Genomic DNA, 23353 nt, shown 5'->3' with positions numbered 1-23353 from the left:
ATGGGGACACCGAGGCCCCGAGAGCAAAGCCACTTGCCCAGTTGTCAGCGCAGGATACAATGTATCTAACCCCGGAGCCCGTGTCCTGGCCATTCTCCCTACAAGGGTAACCATTCACACTGTGTTTAGCGGACACTTCTGAAGTGGGTAGGGTTAGAATGATGTGAATGGGTTCCGGGAGCCGAGGCGGGCAGGGACTTAGCACGTGTCTGGTTAGTTCTGGGGACACCGGCACCTCCACGAGGGTCCCCTGGGAGTGCCCATACCGAGGCCCTGGGGAGAGGGTCTGCTTGGATGGTGGGCCCAGGGCTGCAGGGACGTCCTCCCTACAGGGCGGGTGGGGCTCAGACCCGCACCAGCTGCAGCTCCTAAAGAAGTGGCCACCACAGAGGAAATGCTGACCCATCTGGACACAGGAAGCCTGTGTGTGTGTGTGTGTGTGTGTGTGTGTGTGTGTGTGTGTGTGTGTTAGGGGGAGGGGGAGGCTCAGGCCCGGGGGGGGGGGGGGGGGGAGGGGAGGCTCAGGCCCGAGGACACAGACATCAGGCCAGGCCAGAGCCAAGGGCTCAGATCAGCGGGTGGAACAGTCTGTCCTCGGGAGCCCCAGCGAGATGTGCACGGGGCCTCGGGCCCGCGTTCGTTGGGTCCCCAGTTACGCTACAGGAAGAAGTAAGCAGAAGGAAACATCTGGGCACGTGCGGGTCATGATCATGGGACTGTTTCTGAAAGGCAGTGTGTGCCCAGGGTGTGCATGTGAACTGCTTGCTGGGAACGGAGGGCACAGCGCAGGGGCCTGCATTTAAATTCCCTGCGAACAGGGCGGCCGTCGCCCGGGCCGTCACTCAGGGTCGCTTTTGAAGGGCGGTCCCTCCGCCCGGGAAGGCAGGCTTTTCAGGTGCCAAGCCCCTCGATGGCTTCTGACAGCCAGGGTGATGGAGGCGACTGGCTGGCGGCAGCGGCGGTGACAGCTGAGAACAGGCATTTGGTCGGGGCTGCAAGGCCCTGGAGGAAGCACGACCGGGAGCGAGCTCCATTCTGAAGGGGCCGAGCCGGGACCAGCTCCCCTCCTTTCTCCGGTCCGTGCCTGGTGCCTGGGGGTGCCCTGGAGGGGTCCCCGCAGTGCATGCCCACAGCTAACGGGGCCAGCGTGTAGCCAAGCCCCGTGGAGAGCCATGCTTGCCAAAGTGTCCGCGGAGGAGGGTGAGGGCAGAGGGCCATGGCCACCCGTCCCCTCCGGCTCGGGGAACTGGGCTGGGTGACGGGCAGGCACGGAGCCGCTCTGAGGCGTCACTCTTTCATGAAGGGCCCTGGTCAGAGGCTCCCTGGGCACAGATGGGGTCACTGTGCAGAGGGTGAGATCATGGCCTGCTGGCACCTGCCTTCTCTTTCCCGGTGTAGACAGTGGGGGTGGCGGGGTGGGGGGTGTGAGTCTGTAAAGAAAAACACACCACGGTGCACCCTTCCTGAGGCGGCTGGAGCGAGGGGAAAGAAAAGGGTTTAAAAACACGCATATGGCCCTAACCGGTTTGGCTCAGTGGATAGAGCGTCGGCCTGCGGACTGAAGGGTCCCAGGTTCGATTCCGGTCAAGGGCATGTACGTTGGTTGCAGGCACATCCCCAGTAGGGGGTGTGCAGGAGGCACCTGATCGATGTTTCTCTCTCATCGATGTTTCTAACTCTCTATCCCTCTCCCTTCCTCTCTGTAAAAAATCAATAAAATATATATTAAAAAAAAACAAAAAACACTCATATTTAGGGTGCAAGGTGGACTCCAGGTCCTGGGGTTAAGCAGTCCCTGATCCCGTCTCTCTCGCTTTGCTTGTCGTTAACGTTAAATGGTAAAGAAGACGGGGCAGGGGCACCCCGGAGGGGGCCGATGTGCTGGCATCTTCGAAAGGGGCTGGTTCCCTCCCTTGACTCTGTAGGCGGTGAACACGGAGGCCCACAAAGGGGGTTAGAGATGTTTGTGGACTCAGACATCCCACCTGGGCTGGTCTGATTCTGAAACCCAGGCCCTCGCTCACCATATACCCTGCCAGCCGCGCCAGACCGTCATGGGGGTCATAGGGTGCCACTAAAGGTACCATCGGGAGAGTGAAAAGACAACCCGTGGACTGGGAACGCACGTTCACAGATCACATGTCTGAGAAGGGACGTGCCTGCGGAACATATAACGAACACTCACCACTCAATCGCAGAAAGACAAATAACCAACTGAACACTGGGCCAAGGACTTAAACACACGTTTCTCCCGAGCAGGTGGACAAGGGCCCATACGCACGGGGAAAGGTGCCCAGCGGCCTCCGCCGTGGGGAAGAGGCACGTCACACGCACAGCGAGGCTCCGCTCCCGGCCCCCCGGGGGGCTGTGACGGGGACGCACAAGGTGATGGCGTGTTGGTGGGGGCGTGGAGAGCTTGGAACACGCAGGCACCGCCTGAGGGCGCGTGACAGGGCATCTTCTCAAATGGTCGGACATAGGGTTACCTTCTGACCCAGCGATTCCACTCCTAGGTATACAACCAGGAGAAATGAAAACATACACCCCCACCCCCACCCCCACCCCCACCACACACATAAAATGGACCAGGCTGTTCATGGAGCATTATTTATAATCGCCAAAACGGGAAGCCACCGACACCCATCAGCGGAGGAGGAGATACAATAGTGTATGCGGGAGCAGCGGGGCAGTGTTTAATCACGAAGGGAATGGAGTGCTGACGCGCGCTCCCTCTGGGTGACGTGCAGGGAGCCAGGCACGGGAGGCCTCCGATTGGTGGCTCCATTTACATGAAATTTCAGAACAGGCAGCTCTGCAGGGACAGGAAGCAGATTAGCGATGGCCTGGGGCTGGGAGTGACTGCTAACGGGCACGCGGCTGCTCTGTGGACGGTGAAAACGATCTACAATTAGATCGTGGTGATGGCGACAGGGCTCTGTGCGTGTAACTGAAAGCCATCAACGGGTGTGCTTTAAATGGTGATCTGTATGGTACGTGAGGTATACCTCCACGAGACCATTTTCAGATAGGTCGCTGCAGAGGCCAAGAGACATCGCTTAAAATACCACCTACATAATACAAAAGTATGTTCCCGCAATAAAGATTTTCACCTGTACATCTTCAACGGGAAACCACTAAAATGTTATGGGAAAAGATCACTCAGTCATCCTGTGGTCCATGGGGAAATCATCGTGATACGTGAACAGATTTGCCGTGAAGATGTGCGTCGCCGTGCTGCCTAAAGCATCATCATGCGAGGAACAAGGGCTACCCCTTCTGAACCCACGCACCCTGTCACACGCCACGGTGTGACACGAGAATCCTCTCCCTTCTGCCCGACAACGGCGCTTTGCAGAAGCTGTCAGAATCGTCACGCTCCTGGCGATGAAGGAAGAGCCCAAATCAAACAGCTACGGGTCGGAGCTGGGGTCTGCATCCCCGCCTGTCACCCTCCACGACCGGCAGGTGCTCCTGCCTGCGCCTCCCTCCCTCCCTCGCAGCCGAAACGCCAGATTGCACGCTGGCGCTGGAAGCAGTCTGGTACCGTCACAGGTGTCAGCCGGTGACACTCACCACGGGCTGTTAGCTAAAGAGACAGGCTCACAGCCGTTTCAGCATGGGGCCTGCCAGGACTCCCTGGTAAGGGAGGGCCTGGGCCCTGCCTGGATATTTGTCACGGAAACTACCCCATCCGGGTTGTGGTCAGTGACTTCGCCGTGGAAGCCCTGGAGTGGCTCCCCCTGGCAAACCCTGAGGTGTCCATTTCAAGAAAATCTGAGGGTGTGTGTGTGTGTGTGTGTGTGTGTGTTCCCGTGACTGGTGTGTTCCTGTCTATAATTGTGTGTTTCTGAGTGTATATCTATGTGAGTGTGTCTGTCTGTGACTGTGTGTATCTGAATGTGTGTGTGTGTGTGTAAATTTCTGGGTGTGCATCTGTGTGAGTGTGTGCTTCTGTCTGTGACTGTGTGTGTGACTGTGTGTGACTATGTGACTGTGACTGCGTGTGTGTGGCTGTGCATGTGTCTGTTTGTCTGTGTGTGTCTGTGTGTGCTTGGACAGGGGACTCGCCGAGGTCACCTCACTGGTGGCTCACTGAGGTCAAGGCACCTCTCATGTCCTGAGGCTCCGGGAGAAAAAGCAGTGCTCAGCAATTGTGGTTTCGCCCTGCACTATTTTTAAAGTTAAAAAACACACACTCAAAACCAGCGGAAACTCGTTGCCACCGAATAGCTAGGTCAGATTTAGATAAAGTACCGGCCCAGGGCCCAGGGCTGCTGGTGTGACTGGGCAGGGTGACAGGACCCTGCTCCTCTGAACTCTACAGAGTCCCTCCAGCCTCAGGGCACAACAGCAACACCAACTCCTCCCCACCCCACCCCCAGGCTGAAGGGCTGAGGATACCCCGCCCGGGCCCCCTCAGGGCAGCTGTGAAGCATGGCTATCATTCCCATCCAGATGAGGAGATGAGGCCCCCGGATGTCAGCCCCCCGCCCCTGCCCAGGGCCACTTCATCCGCGGGGAACAGGGCTGGGGCTGGAACCCGGTCCTTCTGCCCCCAGAGCCCCTGCTCTTGGCAGGGCCCCGCCCAGAACCCCTCCCCCAGCTCCCTGTCTCCACCCAAGTGCTTTCAAGTGGGGGCTGAGCCCGCTGTTGGCTCTTTAACCACCCATTTTCCATGAAGAGAGAAGTTTTGTGCAGAAAGATCAATGAAAACAAAATGCTTGGCGAGGAAAGTTCTCTGAGCCGCCCTGCAGTATCAGCGAACCCCCGCCTCTAACCACTTCCTCACACATCAGGAACTCTGGCTTTTTATAGCTGGGGCAGTGTGGAAACCCCAGAGGGGCCACCCCAGGCCCTAGCCCCGCAGCCCGCCTGCTCGGCACCCCACCGCAGCCCAGCCGCGGATTGCCTGGTCAGCTCACAGTTTAGAATGCAGGGCTTTGACCTGGAGTACTTTAAGCACGCGACCGTGCACATGTGTATGTGTGTGCATGCGTATATGTGTGTGCACATGTGTGCATGCTGTGCGAGTACATGTGTGCACATGTGTGCATGCTGTGTGAGTATGTGTGTGCATGTGTGTATGCACACTGTGTGTGCATGTGCGCGCGTGTGTGTGTTCTCTTGAGACAGCACACACAGTGATGCTCAGAAAAGCCGGCCCCTGCTTGTTGGAAAGCTGAACCCGGGGGCAATCATTCTGCCACCGTTCGTGGGCACCACCGCTGACCTCCCTGCCCGGGGCTGGCTGGGCGTTTATGTCCATTGCTGCTGGTTCCCACCATGAGCCCGCGATCTCCCTCCTTCACGGATGCTGGGCTCAGAGCGAGCCCCCACGGCAGGCCCCCGCACGGGCAGCCTACACACACCTCGCGGCCGCGGGAGCCTCAACCTATCGGAATGGGTTGAGGACAGGACACGATGTGGGCGGCCCAGCCCATCCTGACTCTGTAGACCAGGCTGCCAGCCGGGTCTGAGCAGCTCAGAGCTCCGGGACCCGGTGTGGCCGCGTCAGGGTCCACCCCCTGGCCCCCCCTCCACCCCGACCCCATGCGTCCCGCTCCTTCGGCCTGGGGTCCAACGGCCTGGCCTCGCCTCTGACTCAGGTCCCCCCTTGGACCTGACAGCGAAGCTGACGTAACAGTGGGCACAGCACTGCCCCCTCACCTCCAGAACCGACCAGCCGTGTGTGCAGGCTCGGCCTTGGAGCCGGCCACCCCGCCAGACCCTGCCTCTGCCCTGTGACCCTGAGCAAGTCGCCCGCCTCTCTGTGCCTTGATTTCCTCCTGGATCCCGGCTCCCGCCACCTCCGTTCGCAGAGAGGAGGCGCTCCGGCGCCCGGGAGTGTGCAGGAGACTCGCCGTGATGGGCGGTTCTTTCAGTGACCGCGTTCCCACGGGCTTCTAGGTGGGCATCTAGTTTAAACTCCAAGTCCATCTTCACTGAGCCCGAGGGCTGGCTAGTCACGGAGCCCCCGGAGGTGGTGGTGGGACACGGAGCCTCTTTTGCAGACTCCTCTCCCCAGTTCGGATCTTGGTCCCTGTTCAGGCACCATCAGCGCTTTGCCTCCACACGCAACCTTAGTTCATAGCGAAGACGGGGGTCACCCGGTCCAGCGTGCTCACCTCACAATGAGGAAACTGAGGCGGAGGGAGACATCCGTTCGCGATCACACGGCATGTGGATGGGATAGCATATCGATCCGTCCTGAACTCCCGAATGCCTGTGGGCACCTCCAGGCAGGGTCCTGGACTCCTACGTGTAGATGAAGGCTGTGCCCTGAGGTCTCGGGCTGAGCAGGAGGAGGGAGGGATGGAGACTCTCAGCCCCTTGTCTGCTCTCTCCCCAGGGTGGCTCCGCGCTCTCCCCGGCCGCTGTCATCAGCCCGGAGCGGGCGCAGCAGCAGGCAGCTGCCTTGGCACAGGAGGTCGGCTGCCCCGCCTCGCCCATCCAGGAAATGACATCCTGCCTCCGCCAGAAGCCGGCCAACGCCCTCAACGACGCCCAGACCAAGGTGGGCACGCGTGTGCCCGTTGGGAAGGGACGTTCTCCGAATGTTTGCAAATGGAAACCCGGGCCTGGAAAGGAGCCCTGGCCCGCCCGGGGCCACACGCTCCCCGCCCCAGCCCTGCGCACGGACCAGGGTGCGGTGGGCCACGCGTGGGTGCTGAGGGCAGGCAGCTCTCGGGTGCCGGGGAGCCGGTGTGTAAAGTGGGGATAGCGCGTGGGCCTTGGAGGGTAGGAGACGGAGGTGAGGTGACGTGTGTGAGGGTCTCGCCTGGGCGGGGACCGTGCTGAGGGTCACCGTGCTGCTGCCACGGAGCTGGGCCGCGCCCCCTGCGCCTGAGACGGGACAGCTGGGTGCTCCCTTCTCCCACCTGCAAGGACCCGGCCCGCCGTCTCTCGCTGGCCCTGACGTGAGTGAAGGGGACGCCAGCAGGGATCACTGCTGTCCTCTGAGCTGGTGGCCTGGTCCCTTCGGCAATACGCCTGGACTGGCACCTGCACGGGGCTGAGCCCCAGATCCCCGATGGGAGCTCACTGGAGCAGCGGCCGCCAACCGGTGGACTGCGGATCACGAGTGGTCCGTGAGGTCCGAAAGGTTGACGACCGCTGCCCCGGACAGTGGCCGAGGCGGATCCGTTGCCCTGTTACCTCCCGCCCTGGGCCACCGCCCCCTCCTCGATCACTGTCTCCTCCGCCCCGCTCACACCGGGGCGCAGCTTACCCAGTCCTCCCTGGGGTGTGGTCCCCTCGGCAGGGGGGCTCTGGAAGTTCCCCTAGACCAGTCTTCGCTCAGAGCCCTACCCACCTTCCAGCCCCTGCCACTGTCCCCTGGTCGTTTTACTGATTTCCCGGTAAAGCCGCAGGAGGGCCGCCGGCACCGTGTCCGTGGTGGGTTAGCGGAGCGATGCTGCTGGCTGTCTCAGCCCTGTGTCCTTTAAAAAGAGTGAACGCCGTCTAAACAGCGCCATTCCTCTGCGCCCACCAGCTCCTGGCTGTGAGCGGCCCCTTCCACTACTGGGGCCCCGCGCTCGACGGCCAGTTCCTGCGAGAGCCTCCGGCCAGAGCACTGCAGAGGGCGCCGCGGGCCACGGTCGACCTGCTCCTCGGGAGTTCGCAGGACGACGGGCTCATCCGCCGGGCGAAGGCCGTAAAGGTAGGTGGGGGTGCGGGGGGGCGGGGTGGGCCTCAGAGGGCCTGTGGGGTGTGGCCCTGGCTCTGGTCCTCAGGATCTAACCTTGGTCAAGAGTCATTGACCGGCCCTGGCCAGTTTGGCTCAGTGGATAGAGTGCTGGCCCGCAGACTGAAGGGTCCGGGTTCGATTCTGGTCAAGGGCATGGACCTCAGTTGCAGGCTCGAGTCGGGGCGTGTGCAGGAGGCAACCAATCGATGTGCCTCTCTCACATCGATGTTTCTCTCCCCCGCCCCCCAACTCTGTCTAAAAATCAATGGAAAAAATATCCTTGCGTGAGGATTAACAAAAAAAGAGAGAGAGAGAGAGAGAAGCATTGACCTATCACTCATTTACAAAACAATCGCTGACTACTCTGTGTAAAGGCTCTATAAAGAGTGTGAGGGGTGGTCACAGGGTTGGGGTTCAGAAATAAGACATGTGCAGAACTGTGAGCAGCACACACAGCCACAGCCACAGCCACAGCCACAGCCACGGCCACAGCCACAGCCACAGCCACAGCCACAGCCACAGCCACAAACGGCTGCGGAATGGATCACCGTGGGAAACAGTGAGCACTGGCCAATCAGGGGCTCCGTAGCTCCAGGTCCCAGCCTGCGGACACCCTGTGCCATGAAGGATGCTCGTCCCGCAGAGTGGGGAGAGGAGAGGCAGCTGGATGGCAAAGGGGCGCTGTTCCCCAGTCCTGGCAGGGAACCCCAAAAAGCAGCCTTCCAAGCCAGTGTTTTTAAACCCAGGAAAGCAGGTGCCTGGCCCCTGGCAACGCGGCTTCGTGCGGCTCGTGGTCGACACAGCAGAGAGGGAAAAGTTGTGAGCTCATTTATCAGCCTGAACACACTTCCTGCTCCGGCCAGGCCTCGGCTCCCCTCACCAGGATGCGGCTCATCCTGCAAGACGCCAAGCCCACCCTCCGGCCCACCCCGCCCTCCTCATCACCCTGCTCTGGACAGGCCCTCAGGCTGTCACCCCTGGGACGGTGACCCCAGTGCCCGGCACACACTGAGGACACACACACCGACCGCGGGGCCCGTCAGCCTGGCTCTGGCGAATATAAGGCAGCCGAACTGGAATGAGCCGCGACCACAAAATCGTTCATGCGAACGGGATCTCGCGTTCCCTTGCACTGTCCTACCCCTCGGGTGCTGTCTCACCGGGGCGTCCGCCTTCAGCGAAGGAGCAGCGCGTGGACGGGAGAGACACACAGGGCACTTACCGCGCACGAGTTATTTGTGAAACATTGGAAGCAACTCAAATGTCCATTAGCAGAGCGACGGACAAATGAAGGTGCCCGCGAGCCACTAGGGCAGTGGTCGGCAAACTCATTAGTCCACAGAGCCAAATATCAACAGGACAACGACTGAAATTTCTTTTGAGAGCCGAATTTTTTAAACTTAAACTTCTTTTAACACCACTTCTTCAACATAGACTCGCCCAGGCCGTGGTGTTTTGTGGAAGAGCCACACTCCAGGGGCCAAAGAGCCGCATGTGGCTCGCGAGCCGCGGTTTGCCGACCACTGCACTAGGGGTTCCTGGGAACGGGGAGAGGAGGAGCCCTCTCCCTCTCACTGGCCCGAGGAAGGCCTGCGACAGGTGTTCAATGGGAACAAGGACTGAGAATACAGCCCTAGCTGTGTGGCTCAGTGGATAGAGCGTCGGTCTGCAGACTGAAGGGTCCCGGGTTCAATTCTGATCAAGGGCACATGCCCTGGTAGTGGGCTGGATCCCCAGTGTGGGGCATGCAGGAGGCAGCTGATCAATGATTCTCTCTCATCATTGATGTTTCCCTCTCTCTCCCTCTCCCTTCCTCTCTGAAATCAATAAAAACATTATATATATATATATATATATATATATATATATATATATATATATATATATATAAATAAATGGGAACATAGAGCAATGTGAAATGAAGGCGGCACTCACATTTTAACAACAGCCGCCCTGTCCTCCTTGTGTGTAAAGACGGGAGTGTAACTTTACGTGAATTACGTGGAAGGGTAATCGCGTGGAAAGACGCAGCCACGCCGTCAGCACCACGGAGAATCCCACATCTGCCTGGAACGGGCGTCAAGTCCAGTTTCCAGCACCCAGGCCCGTTTGCCTATCACCCAACACTCAGCGAGGCCCCTCACTCTGTGCCAGACCCCGGGCTCAGAGTTCGGGTGTTAATACAAATGCCATCTGCCCTCAAGGAGCTCACAGCCAGGGGAGAGATAGAACACGGGGAAAAGGAGTCACTACGATATAGTTCCTTACACACTGTCTGGAGAGGTGACACCGACCGCAGGACCCTGAGGACGGGGGTGGGAGAGGGTCATTGCACCCACAGGGCCCCGCCAGCCCGAGGGCCAGCGATGCAGGAGTCCACCAGGACCTTGTCCCCACACTGTCAGTCAGCAGAGAGGGGAGCGTGCCCTTGGGTTGGAGTCAGGAGCATCCGAGTTCCCTTAGAGCCCGAGCCTCAGTTTCCCGATCTGTAAAATGGGGAGATGACTATGGACACCCTCAATATTGAGAGGATTCCAATATGCACCAGCATCTGGCAAATAGGATGTGCTCCATAAATATTAGTTTTTGGCACTTAAAATAGGTTTTTATTATTTTTGTGTGTTTTTCAGAGAGAGTGGAAGGGAGAGGGAGACAGAAACATCAATAGGCTGCCTCCTGCACGCCCCCTACTGGGATTTGAGCCTGCAACCCGGGCATGGGCCCTGACCGGAATCAAACCGGTGACCTCTTGGTGCCTGGGCCGATGCCCAACCCGCTGAGCCACCCCGGCCGGGCTCACTTAGTTCTTTAACTCTGCTCTTATGATTCGTGTTCAAAACTATTGTCCCTGATCCAGAGAATTACCCAGAGAAAGCAAGAGGCGTGAACAGAACGTCCGGTCACTGAGTTACCTCCCCTGACCAGAGACCAATTTTCCCGGTTGTGGCAGACACACCTCCACATACACACACACACACACACACACACACACACACACACGGCACGCTTCCTCCTCCTGCCAGCCCCGCATCAATACCATCGGAGCCCAACCCACACACACGTGGTCCAGGTTCCAGGGGGACGTCCCAGGAGGGGCAGGAGCCCCCTACCCCACGTGCAGCCCCAGGACCACCTGTCACCTCGGCAGGGACCCGCCAAACTCCGAAGACCAAAGAGGGCGGGAGAGGAGGGCTTCCGTCAAGTCCCCCAGGGCCCTCACTCACCTGCCATCCCTCCCGGCTGTGACCCACCCAAGGAGTCCTCCGACACCCGCCACGTGAACCACGTACCGTGAGCGTCAGGGCCGCCCGAGACGCGGAGGGGCTCCGTCCTGGGCGCGTGAGCTCGTGTCCCCAAGTGGCAGCTTTCCGTTGGAAGTCTTCATCAGTCGCCTGGTGGGATTCTCTCCCCTTCTCTCTCTCCCCCTCCCCTGCCGGTGACACTGACAGCCTGCCTACGCTACCCGGCCATTCATTTGCATGAGCAGAAGCACATTTGTTCTAAGACGCGATGTGCCACCTCCCCCTCCAAGCACGGCATCTTCAAGGAAGGCAGGAAAAATCCAAACAGCGCATGGACGCGGCTGCCTCGCCCAGGGCTTGGCCTGGAGTTGGCCTGGGCCAGGAGCAGATGGAGAGGGGACCTGGGGGAGGCGGGGGGGAGGGGGGCAGAGGGAGGGCCGCCCGCCCTCTGAGGGTTGGCAAGCGGCACCTGGCAGCGCGCGAGGCTGGCACCGGCCCCAGCACGGGAGCATCCAGCCTCTGGTGACAGAGCTTAGCGGCCGACCAGGCAGGAGCCCAGGGAGCACACAGGTGTCCTGAAAAGAGGGGCTGATGTGCCGAATCTGTCAATCAGGGCGTGGGGGGGTGGGGCCAGAGCCTGACCCAGCCCAGGACCTGAAATCAGAAAAGGGGTCTAAGTTCCTGCCTTCAGCCAAACGACTGGGGCAAGCTGCTTAACCAGAACTGCAGTCCCTTCTCCTTCAAACGGGCACAGTGCGGCCAGCCCCGCCCATCCCCACAGCCATCTGAGAGGACGCCAGGCCCGGGAGACAGTGCCCAGCGCTCGGGGGACCCTGCTCGGCCCCTGGCTCTGGGCTCTCCGAGCACACCCACCACAAACGTGCGGCCAGGCCCTCAGAGGTGACCTTCCACACGTCCCCTTCTCTAATGATCCCCAGGGCCCTGCGGATCGGTGGGATTGGCTTCCCCCCCCCCAAATAAATGCTTGTATTTATTATTCACTGCCTTAATGAGGGCCGTGATTGTATTTCCTGTTTACTCAGCCATATTTTCCATTGGGGGCACTGGTAAAAGATGAACGTGAGCCGGGATGGGTTCTTCCTTGTAATTTATCTTTAATCAGAAGTCTTACAGATGTCCCCTTTGGTTTCTTTTCCCATGGATCCCCTCCTTCCCACACTGGCCCCGCCCCAGGCCTTCACCCCCTATTGTCTGTGTCCATGGCTTACGCATATATGCATCCAAGTTCCCCAGTCCATCACTCTCCACTCACACCCCCACCCCCGCCTTCCCTCTGCGATTCCACAGTCTGTCCCGTGCTTCTAAGTCTCTGGATCTATTTTGTTCGTCAGTTTATTTTGTTCGTTAGGTTCCACATATGAGTGAGATCGTGTGACCCTTGTCTTTCTCTGGCTTGTTTTGCTTAGCATCATACCCTCCAGGTCCCTCCATGCTGCCCCAAAGGGTAAGAGGTCCTTCTTTTTTTATGGAAAACGCAGGCTGGATTCTTTATTCTAGTATTATTCATTCATTTAGTTCTGATTTTAAAAGAAATGAAGAGGAAAACATTTTCATGGGCCCCTAAAGTTGTGGGGGGGCCCCGAGCACAGGCCCACTGGTGCCTGATGGAGAAGGGGGCCCTTCCCTCAACACCCACAGCAAGTGGTAGGGACAGGAGTCACCCACACATTAATGCATGCAAGCATCCCACACACATTCATGCAGGGGCTCTGGGGGAAGGTCGTCACCCAGCATTTAACGCTCCTGGCTTGTGGAATGGTGTCCCCGGGAGAGAACAATGCTGTGTAAGCAGATACACGGAGGGTTTCCGGTCTCGGAAGAGGCCTCTGAGAAAATGAACCGGTCACGGGCGAGGAAGTGATGCAAGGGAGGAAAGTCCTTTGTCAGGGAAGCCAGGCCCGTGACTGTGCTCTGAGACCGGCGTGAGGAGGGGGGGCAGCTCCGGGGCCAGCTGTGTGAAGAGCCAGTGCAAAGGGTCTGGGGCAGGGATTGCCTGGGGGACAGAGGAGGCCAAGGGTGCGAAACCCAGGATAATGGAGGCAGGGGTGGGACAGGAAGTCAAACGTGTCAGAGGGACATGTTGGATGCGCTATCGTCGGCCATCAGAAAAGTGATTTCATTCTGCTTGCAGTGGGCCGATGTTGGAATGTTGTCAGCTAGGAAGTGATTATATTGATTTATCTTTTTACATAAGAGCGTTCTGGCAGCTCCGTGGAAAACTGACGCTGGAGGCGTGACAAAGGAAATAGATGCCAGGTTACACCGCCGTGAGGTCCGGGGAGCGAGCGCATACATTAAATTGGGGTGAGAGACAAGGTATCGGTGAGACATACCCAGATTTGGGGCGTGCGTTGGCTTGGCCGTCGGGCGTATGAGTTGGGAGTTCAGGGGAGAACGCCTGTGGGCCCAGGTCTGGAAGGAAGCCAGGAAAATTCGACGTCGCCACAGCCAAGGAGAAAAGCTTCCGAAAGGAAGCCGCGGTCAAGCGCCGGATGTCACCGAGAGCGGAGGGCGATGGGGACGCGATCGGGCTGCTGTCCTGGCAGGGTGCCGGTCCTGCGTGGCCTGGCTGGGGGCCGTTCCCGCTGAGTGACCGGCAGGGAAGCTGAGCAGAGGGGCTGCGGGGCCGGCGAGAGCGGGGAGGTGGGCCCTGCGCTTCCAGAGCCACGCTCTCTCCACTGCGCCATCTCCTCACGGACGCAGACGGGGCGCTCCTCCTGGCCCCTCCTGAAGCCACGCCAGCCGCTCAGCCAGCCCCTCCCTCACCATCCACACCTAATGGGCCAGTGAGTCCTTCTCGCCGCCGGACATTCTCTGCTGCAGAGATGTGTTGGGCGTGGCCCACCCCCAGCTCGACTCGAAGTTCCCGAAGGGCAGAGAACGTACCCCGTGCTGTCCCCCGCTGAGTCCCAAGTGCCCTGCCGCCTGCCGGCACTCCGTGGACATCTGTGGAAGGAGCAGTGAATTGAAGACAAGTCCCCGAAGCAAACAGTTTTCATCATGTCTCTCAACCCCCGGCACAGACAGGAACGTTCGCCGAACGAATTTATAGACGGGCAACCTGTCTTCCGAGGCCACACGCCAGAGCCGGACGCGAACCGGGGTCTCTCGAAGGCCGGAGTCACGCCCCGTCGGCCGGGCCACAGGCATTGTGGGCCTCCCTGAAGCCCCCCGGAGTCTCTACATGCTTCCGAGGGACTGTCACTTTCCTGTGGACATATGAGTGGCAGTCCTTTAAACACACAGTCAGGCCCGGCCGGTGTGGCTCAGTGGTTGAGCATCAACCTATGAACCAGGAGGTCAGGGTTTGAGGGCACATGCCCAGGTTACGGGCTCCATCCCCAGTATGGGGCGTGCAGGAGGCAGCCGATCCATGGTTCTCTCTCATCATTGATGTTTCTCTCTCTCCCCCTCTCCCTGCCTCTCTGAAATCAATGAAAACATTTTTTAAAAAAAAAAGTAAAAAAATAAGTAAAAAATAAAACCACACGGTAAGGACGTGCCAATTCTGGATTGCCCTTCGGGAAACCCCGCCGGCAGCAGGCCCACCTAGGAGGCAGACCCCGCCTGTAATTACAGCTGGTGGGTGGCAGGTGGGCGCTCACGGGGTGGCCACTCCCTCCTGCTGACTCCATAATCAAATCCGGGACTGCGTCTGTGCTTCGCCGAGAATAGAGAGATGGGGGTCCCCAGGGCTCGGGCCCACCCTCCAGCCATCTCCAAAACACGGACCAGCAGGCAAGGCCACGCCCACCTCATTGCAGCCGCTCAGATACCCTTCAAGTGTGAAACTCATCGCAAATTCACGGAAGCATATTTCAGGGTGTGTGTGTGTGTGTGTTCTGTATGTATTAGATGTCATGGAAGCATATTTCAGGGTGTGTGTGTGTGTGTGTGTGTTCTGTATGTATTAGATGTCACGGAAGCATATTTCAGGGTGTGTGTGTATTCTGTATGTATAGATGACTTTCTTGTAATAGATCACGGTAAAAAAAATATCGGAAGTCCCTGACATGATGAACACGTGTTCTCTTTTCAGGTTTAATAGCTCTTCATATTTGGCCACATGTGCTTCAGATCTTTCCTAAGAAATGCGTGTTATAGCTAGAGCGACAGCTCCCCCTCCCTCATCCCCTGCAGCCGTGGGCACACCTGGGGTCGCCATCCCACCCACTGCTCTGGCCGCTGCTTGGAGAGCCAGGCCCGGCAGCTCACAGGATGCGCTGAGGGAGTGTCAGCCGGGGCTTGCTGCCTGGCCACATCTCCTCCTCCCTTTCTAATCACAGCCCGGCCTGCTTGGAGCCATCCACAGACACCACTTAAACATGCCAGCGTGTCCTGATAAGGGCATTCCACTGTGGACACAGAAGCTGGAAATATGTAAACACACATCCTAGGACCAGGCAGGGGCCAGGGGCCTAGACCTCACACTCACAGCGGTGCCCCCGACATTCTGCCGCCTCCTCTTCAGAAAGGAAGACGCTGAGTCCTGGGGGGGCAGGGGGGGGCGGACGGTCCTCCCCAAGTTCCCCCAGTGCAGACGGGAGGGACCTGGGGACCAGAAAGGGAGGCAGAAAGAAAGAGGAGGGGCAAAAGGAGGAGAGGGAGCAGGAGAGAGAAGGAAGGAGGGAGGGGGAGGGAGGAGGAGAGAAAGGGTATTTCCATGTGGACACACATCCGCAGAGAGCCACCTGACTTCCCCGACCGTCCTGTGTAAAATGGCCCTGCCCTGCGGCTCTCACGCTGCAGTTTCTCATCCCTGCACCTGTCCCCTGCTGAGCTGCACAATTATTTGCTTATTTTCCGTCTCCACCCACCGGAACACGGGGCCCACGGGCACGGGAGCTTGTTTTCCGAGGCCGGGCCCGCCGTGTCCCTGTGAAGGTGCAGCCAGCCATCCTGCTGACTGACGGAGGCCGGGGTGAGCCCGACATCAGCTCTCCCCACAGCCCAGGCCACAGTCCCGGGAGTGAGAGGCACAGGGGTGTGACCGTCAGCTTATGATGGAGTCTCACGCCCTGCGGGCCAGGCACGGTGTGATGCCCCACGGCATTGACCTGTGGTCCTCACACCGCCCTGCGCGCGGGCCCCCACCTGCCCATTGCGGGCGCAGGAGGAGGCACAGAGGGCAGCCCGTTGCTCGCGATCACACAGCTGGAAGGAGCGGAGCTGGGATCCACACCGAGCAGTGTGAGCCAGCACCCACAGGCTGGAAGCCACGTCCCCCTGCTTCCCAGAGAGAAAATTCTAGAGCAAGGTTCTGAGGAATACCTGCAGAATCTGAGCGGGGAATTTTCCTCTCTCTCTCTCTCTCTCTCTCTCTCTCTCTCTCTCTCTCTCTCTCTCTTTTAGCAATTTGAGGAAAGTCAAGGCCGGACCAGTAGCAAAACAGCCTTCTACCGGGCGCTGCAGAACTCGCTGGGCGGCGAGGACGCGGACCCGGGCGTGCTGGCCGCCGCCACATGGTACTACTCCCTGGAGCACTCGGCCGACGACTACGCCTCCTTCTCCCGGGCCCTGGAGAACGCCACCCGGTAAGACAGGAGCACAGGGTTCCTGCCGCCACGGCACCCTGGCGCCAGGGGATGCTCAGGGCGTGAGAGAAACTAGGGTTCGGGACCTGGTGCTGCCGCTGTCCTTCGTGTCATTCGGTCAGGCCCCAGCCAGGTGACTGCCCGCCGGGGGCGAGTGACATGCTGATGGAGAGAGTCTGGGGCTCAGCCCAGCAGGGCGGACTGCAGCCACGAACCTGAAGCCTGGCTGCCCGTGAGAACCGCATGGGCGCCCGGGCCCCATAAGCGTCAGTGTGTTCACAGCGCCCCCAGGCGCCTCCATGGTGCAGCCTGATGTCCCCTTGCGGGGGGCGGGGGGGAGGCTTATGCCTGCTGTCACACCCAGGCAGGATGCCCATGCAGCCCTGTGCCCGGGGTGCCAGTCCCGCACTCCCTGCTGTTGATTGAACTCACTGCTTCAAGCCTTTCTGCCTCCGGGAAGTTGGCCCTGACTGCCCCCTGACCCCAAGAGCGGTCAACAGGTGATCCCTCCACCACGGGGTGTGCCGTCCCCAGAATGTGCCCCACCCAGCACCGTCCCCACCCGCACCGGCCAGCCTGTCTCCAGCCCACGGTGGGCTCCCTGATGCCAAGAACTGGGTTTTACGTGAGCGGGTAGTGGGTGCTTGAGAAGCGAGTTTGGATGGAAGCAAAAAACAGCCAGGGTTTCGGTTCCCTGCGCCAGGGCGAGGCCACAGGGGGCGCCAGCTCTCCGTGAGCCCCTCGCAGGCCCCCCCGACGTGCTGGCTGCTCTGTGTCCCTGGCAGGGAGGGCCCCCCTCCGAGGGAAGAGCGTGGCCGCTGGTTTCCACATCCGCTAACTCCACTCCTCCCCTCGGAGTCCCGCGCTCGCCTTGGCTCCCTGTCCCCAGGCCCAGAGCAGTGCCGAGCTCCGAGGCCTGTGCTGAGCCCGGCTCTGTCGGGAAGCGATGGACTGAAGGTGCTGAGACCCGCTGCCAGGCCGGGTCTTCCACCCGAGCGTCGGCGGCTTCCCGTGGAGGGTCATTCACTCAGAATAAAACTTAGCTCTGCCCCCGGCATCGTGGGCACCAGAAAGGCCTTGATTTCCTCTCTAGCGGAGAGCTCAGCTTTAAACCAGGCAGCCAACCGCTATCCTGGAGGCCCAGCCTCCGCGGGACCCTGAGAACTCACAGATGCCGAGTCCTGGACCCGCAGAGGTTCCTAACCCAGTCAGGACCGACTCGGATCTGTGCTGCAGAAGGAGCTCAGAGCCAGAGTTCAGAAACCTCCTTCCTGCTGCCTTTAACCGGCTTTGAAGACAGTCTGTGCAGCAGGCAAGAGCTGAGGTCTGAGGGAGGACATGTAACCAAGGAGGGCTTCCTGGTGGAGGCAGACTTCAGTCTTCCCTTCGTTCATACCTTCCTTCTCTCCCAGCCAGACTCAGGCACTGGCCTCCGTGGGCCTCCCTGTCTCCGGTCTCCTAGGCAGTGCCTCCCCGCAGCGCGGCCAGTGTGCGATGCTCCGTAGATCAGCTCTCATCTCTGTCCCACCCACCACTCTTCCAGGGAGACCATGGGATAAAGCACACTGCCTTCCCCTGCCCTTCCAGAACCTCCCCCCCCACCCCAAGCCTTCCCTGAGAACACCGGAGCGGCCCATCGCCGGCTAACGGGCCGGTTACTCCTCCCTGAGGAACTCTCATGGTGTCAGGCTCACTTGTTACATCTCTGCAGGGCGGGCCCTGGGCCCATTTCTCAGCTGAGGCGATGGAGAGTCAGGAGATGCAGGGAGGGCTGAGTGGGATTCAGAGCCTGGTGGCCGGGTTCTAGCCAGGCCACCCCTCCCCAGCTCCAGCCCTGACTGCCCCATGCAGGGCCCGCTCTGGCCAGCGCGGGCTTCTGAAACGTATTCCCGTCACCCCAAAGGGGAGCAGGTGTGCCCCATGTCCACCTCCTCGCCGCTGACATTTGGACTAGAACGCTCTTTCTGGGGAGGGCTGTGCTGTGTGTCGGAGGATGTTTATTTTAGCAGCACGCCTGGCCTGACCGACTAGATGCCAGTAGAGACCTTTCCACCTCCAGCTGTGACCACCAAAGAAAAGTCCCAAACGCTGCCACATGTCCCCGGGGGAGGGGGGGTCGCGGCCAGAGCCTCGCGTCTAAGGAATCCTGTGCACGAAGCACCCCGAGCTCCGCCTTTTAAAACGCGCAGTGCTGCTCCATTGGCTGCGGTGTTCGCTGGTTTTATCATAAAATGCTTTGCTCCCAAATTGTTAAGTGATACTGATGCTCTGAGATGTTTGTCGTTGTCTACAAGTCTCCTGATCCTGGGGCGCTTCCCCGTGGACACCAGCGCGTGATCACGGCGGCCGTAACGCAGACTGGCCGTGTGCTCTCTGCAGGCCTGCGCGAGGGGCTTGGCGGCCGAGGGACCGGTGCCTGGGAGAAGCCTCGGCCCCGCACACTCGTCACTAGGCCCTCCTCTGTCCCCCTTTCTCCAGGGACTACTTCATCACCTGCCCCGTGATCGACATGGCCCGCCACTGGGCCCGGAGGGCCCGCGGGAACGTGTTCATGTACCACGCTCCCCAGAGCTACGGCCACGGCAGGTAAGGGGGCGGTGTGGCCACAGCGGGTGTTGGCACATGGAGGGGGTCCGGTGGGAGGTCCCCGTCGCTTCTGCTTCTGAGATCCACAGGATGGCCGAGAAAAGAGGGCGGGACTGAGGGACAAGTCCTGACTCAATGACGGGGGACTCATCCCTTAACCTCTCTGTGAGCCTCAGTTTCACCATCTGGAAAATGGGTGTAAGAGCGGCAGCCCCTTTATTTCCCGGTCTTGTAGGAAGGGACAGTCAAAGAAAAGATACAGGAAGTGCCCTGGCATTGCACTGTTAGCTGTTGATGGGGTGGAGGCCTTCATCCCACATGTCTGTGGCTGTGAAAACAGAAGGGGAGGCAACCACCTCATTTGACAGGTGGGGTGTGGGTCCTTTCCATTCTGGTTCAAAGGCTCCTTGGGGCTCAGTGTTGCCATCTGCAAAATGGGAGTGGACGGGTGGGAGAGGCCACGTGCAGTGACCCTTCACTGGGCTCTGGGGGACCCTGCACCAGGGCCGCGGGAGGAGGAGGGCGAGGTGGGGGGCCCGGGCTTCCAGCCCTGGCTCGCTGTCTCACACTGAGCCTGGAGGAAACGCCAAGGTTATAAAAGGGCAGTGCGCTCGCTCACCTTAAGGTGCCGTCCACCTCTCACCTCCTGTCATTTTGGGGGGCAAGAGGCAGAGACGGTGGTTGTGCATAGAGGCGGAAAGTGTCCCGATTAGAGCAGCGCCTCTGGGGTGACCACGGTGGCTGGAACCCGCTCTGACTCTTACTAGCTCGGGGACCTAGGCAAGTCGCTTAACCGCCTCGGTGACTCGGTTTCTTCATCTGAAAAATGGGGGTAGGCGTGGGAGTGCCTGCTTCGGAGGGTTCCCGCGGCGACGAATGTGGGTAGCAGACGGGCCCGGTGAACTGTAGGTGCTACGTGTCCCGTTGTTCTTGTCCATCAGGACGCATCCCCGGCAGCGCTCGCGCCTGCGTCTTCTCGCCCCACCACCACCTGGTGGCTGCCATCTCTGTAGCAGACACTGAATCAATGAATGAATCACAGAAGCTGATTAGTTGGCACGCGTCTCTCGCGCTGCCCCGGAGCCGTCGGCCCCCTCACTGGTTCCTGGCTCAGACCTACAGACTGAAAATAGATGCGTGTGCCTTCGTGTTCAGCCATCTGTCTTGTGCCTCTGTTCTGTGAGCGTACATTAGCTTTCCTGGCATCGCCCCTGAACAAAACACAATTGTAAATCACCGCCTTCTTCCTGACCGGCGTTAATGCATCACAGCCCCGCGTGGTCCGGGGACGGCTCACCTGCGTTATAGATGGGAGTTTTGTCCTGAAATTGAGGGACAAACTCTGTGAGGAAGGACCTGACTTCTTTGGAATGGGTAGGGCTCTTGGGATTAAAAATCTACCCAGGTTGCCGAAACCGGTTTGGCTCAGTGGATAGAGCGTCGGCCTGCGGACTGAAGGGTCCCGGGTTCGATTCCGGTCAAGGGCATGTACCTTGGTTGCGGGCATATCCCCAGTAGGGGGTGTGCAGGAGGCAGCTGATCGATGTTTCTCTCTCATCGATGTTTCTAGCTCTCTATCCCTCTCCCTTCCTCTCTGTAAAATATCAATAAAAATATATTTTTTAAAAAAAATCTACCCAGGCTCCATACAGGAAGTGGAACCACTCTTTAATTTTCGGAGAAGTGGCTCAATACAGCGGAAGAACACGTGTTTTGAGGTTAATTCCATCTTTTTCACTGAGGCGTTCTCTTCATTTGAGCAGATTCCTGTACCCTCAACTTCCTTACCTGTGAAATGGGTACAGTTACACCTGCTTCCCAGTGGGAAGGTTCAAGTCCATGGGCATTAAACACCTGGCACATCGTAGCTGTTCGTTACTGGTTCTTTTCTCTTTAGGAAAAAATAAGGTTCTGAGGAAAAGAAGAAGAAAAAAACTTAAAATGACTAAGGACACAGCAATGTTCCATCTTTATAAGTTGTCTCAACCCTGGAAAACAAAGCCATAAATTCGAGACGAGAGACATGCTGTACACCACATTCTAGAGAGCTCTGTGCATTCCGGAGGCCTTTAACAGTTCACATTCCAAACGTTATCTTCCTAGTGGACTGTCTCGGTGAGTTCGTTGGAATTAGCAAACCGAAGGAAAGCAGAAGTGGCTGGATTCCTGACTCGGGGCCACTGCTCTGGCCGCGTCCTGTGTGGGTAACGAGATTAGTTCCCAGTGAAGATGGAAGTGAGTCACTTTCTGAAACGGACCACTCGGGTTTCGTGCTATAGAACAGCGGTGGCGGGCATACTCTTCGATCCTGATTCGTGGAATAGTTACCTTCTGCGTTCTATGCCCCACACCCTGTTCTAGATCCCAGCAATGGAGCAGTCCGTAAGCCTCTTGGAACTAGCACTGTAGTCAGGGGTGGGGTTGATGAGTGTCCGGGGACAGGGTGCAAAGAACAGACAGCACACACACAGAAACAAGCAGCGTAAATCCGGATAACTGCCCTGGGAAGGAGAAAGGGAAAGTGCTTGGCATGTTTGAGGGTGAGAAGGAGGCCAGGAGCTGGGGTGTCCTGAAGAGAAGGAAAGTGGTTGGAGATTCAGGGGGAAAAAAGACGGGGTCTTGCAGTTCGCGTAGGAGTTGGTAAACAGTGGCAGGCCAAAAGGTAGTCTGTCATCTGAGTACGGTGGGAAGGCACTGGAGATTTTTAAGAAGGCATGGTGTACAGAATGCCCACTGGTCTTTTCTTTCACGTTCAAAACACAGCTCTCTAAAAGCCAACTTTAAAAAAAATAGAACGTAGACTAGAAACCCTCTTCTCCCCTGCAACGATCAGTTAGTTAATCGGCAAATCCAGTTAAAATGGGGACCCGTGGTATGTGGGTGAGATAGGTCTGTGCCGCACCCATTTCATTTTAATTCTACGCCTGTACACGCGTCCCCGGCATGGTTTCAGCGCAGGGTCCGAGGCCGGGCCGCGATGCTGCCTGGAGCCCTCCCTCTGAATTGCTCAGAAGCCGCAAACCCAGGGCTCGCTCTACCACGGCCGCTTGGCCTTCTTGGACGTGGGGCCTCTGCCCGCTATGGGCTTACGCTCTGTGGTTACCACAACACACAGCGGGCATAAACAGGTCAGAGGCAGACACGGGGGCTCTGGGAACACACGGAACTCCCTGGTGAGTGAGAGTCGGTGCTCCGGGCCAGGAGAGCCCAGCCCTGCTGAGCTTTGTGCCGGGACTGAAAGGCGCGGCGGGCCCGGCCAGTCCCCCGGGAGCGTCCACGGCGCAGCCAGACCTAAGCCACCGGCTGTGCTGGGCCACAGGGAGTCAGGGGAGTACTGAGAGTGTATCACTGGCCCCGGGGGTGGCGTTGTATTATTTTAAGTGAATTGGGGTGCTCACTTAAAAATAATTTTTTGTTTTGTTAATCCTCACCCAAGGATATTTTTCCCTTTGATTTTTAGATAGAGTGGAAGGGAGGGGGAGAGACACAGAGAGAGAAACATCGATGTGAGAGAGACACATAGATTGGTTGCCTCCCGCACGTGCCCTGACCGGGGCCTCAGATCGAACCTCCAACCGAGGTACGTACCCTTGAGCAGACTCGAACCCGGGACCCTTCCGTCTGGGGACCGACGCTCTAGCCACTGAACCAAACTGGCTAGGGCTGGGAGCTCACCGTTTAAAGAATTGTGTGATGAACCCTTTTGTAGAACAGAAGCCGCTGTCCATTCATCCGTGGGCAGAACGTGGACTTGTGTGAGTTACATGTGTCCAGAGAAGCACACTCACAGCCTCTGTGTGCGGTGACCTCGCAGAGCCTCAGCCCTCGAAATAACAGCGTGGGAAGCGGCGGGTTTTCGTTCCTCCTGCTTCCCCAGTTCCCTCCGGAGGAAGCGATCAGAGATGCCAGCTAGAGATAAGGGGGGAGTATAGTTTATGGGGATGAGGTCAACAAACTTCCTCCTACGGACAGAACTACAGGGAAAGAAACCTCCGGAACAACAGGCTCTCAAATCAGTCCAGCCAAATGGGCCGAGCGCAGGGCCTTCCACAGCACGAACCTCTGGAACCCCTCAACCTTAGAAGAGCCACCTCCGTGATGCAAGAAAGACCCCACCCATTCTCTCCTCACCGCCAGGGGGCCCGGCTCAGCCCCCTTCCCAGCGCAGGTCACTGTCGGCCAAGGTCAGGTGCATTCCTTCCATGACGCCGTCTCAGCTGCCTAATGAGCCCCCATGTCCGTGAAGGAGGGTCCCTCGTGCGGGAAGCAGAGCTCCAGCCGGA

The 23353-nt window shown here is 58.8% G+C and overlaps 2 protein-coding genes across 2 annotated transcripts in view; one reads left to right on the top strand and one right to left on the bottom strand.

The window, feature by feature from the left end:
• The window catches only part of SLA (Src like adaptor), a gene marked incomplete at its 5' end in the record, with an annotated part of 52886 nt that extends 41727 nt beyond the window's left edge, over nucleotides 1-11159 (bottom strand). Inside the window, one exon of the mRNA XM_080646384.1 lies at nucleotides 10978-11159. The remainder of the gene's footprint in view (nucleotides 1-10977) is intronic.
• TG (thyroglobulin) overlaps nucleotides 1-23353 on the top strand; it is a gene marked incomplete at both ends in the record, with an annotated part of 170570 nt that overhangs the window by 142302 nt on the left and 4915 nt on the right. The window contains 4 exons of the mRNA XM_080646381.1: nucleotides 6350-6514; nucleotides 7493-7660; nucleotides 16303-16484; nucleotides 18963-19070. Coding sequence (XP_080502507.1) covers nucleotides 6350-6514; nucleotides 7493-7660; nucleotides 16303-16484; nucleotides 18963-19070 — 623 coding nt within the window. The remainder of the gene's footprint in view (nucleotides 1-6349; nucleotides 6515-7492; nucleotides 7661-16302; nucleotides 16485-18962; nucleotides 19071-23353) is intronic.

This window comes from Plecotus auritus (assembly GCF_963455305.1).
Source record: "Plecotus auritus genome assembly, chromosome: 11".
Lineage (NCBI taxonomy): Eukaryota > Metazoa > Chordata > Mammalia > Chiroptera > Vespertilionidae > Plecotus > Plecotus auritus.
This window is presented reverse-complemented; position numbering and strand designations above follow the sequence as displayed.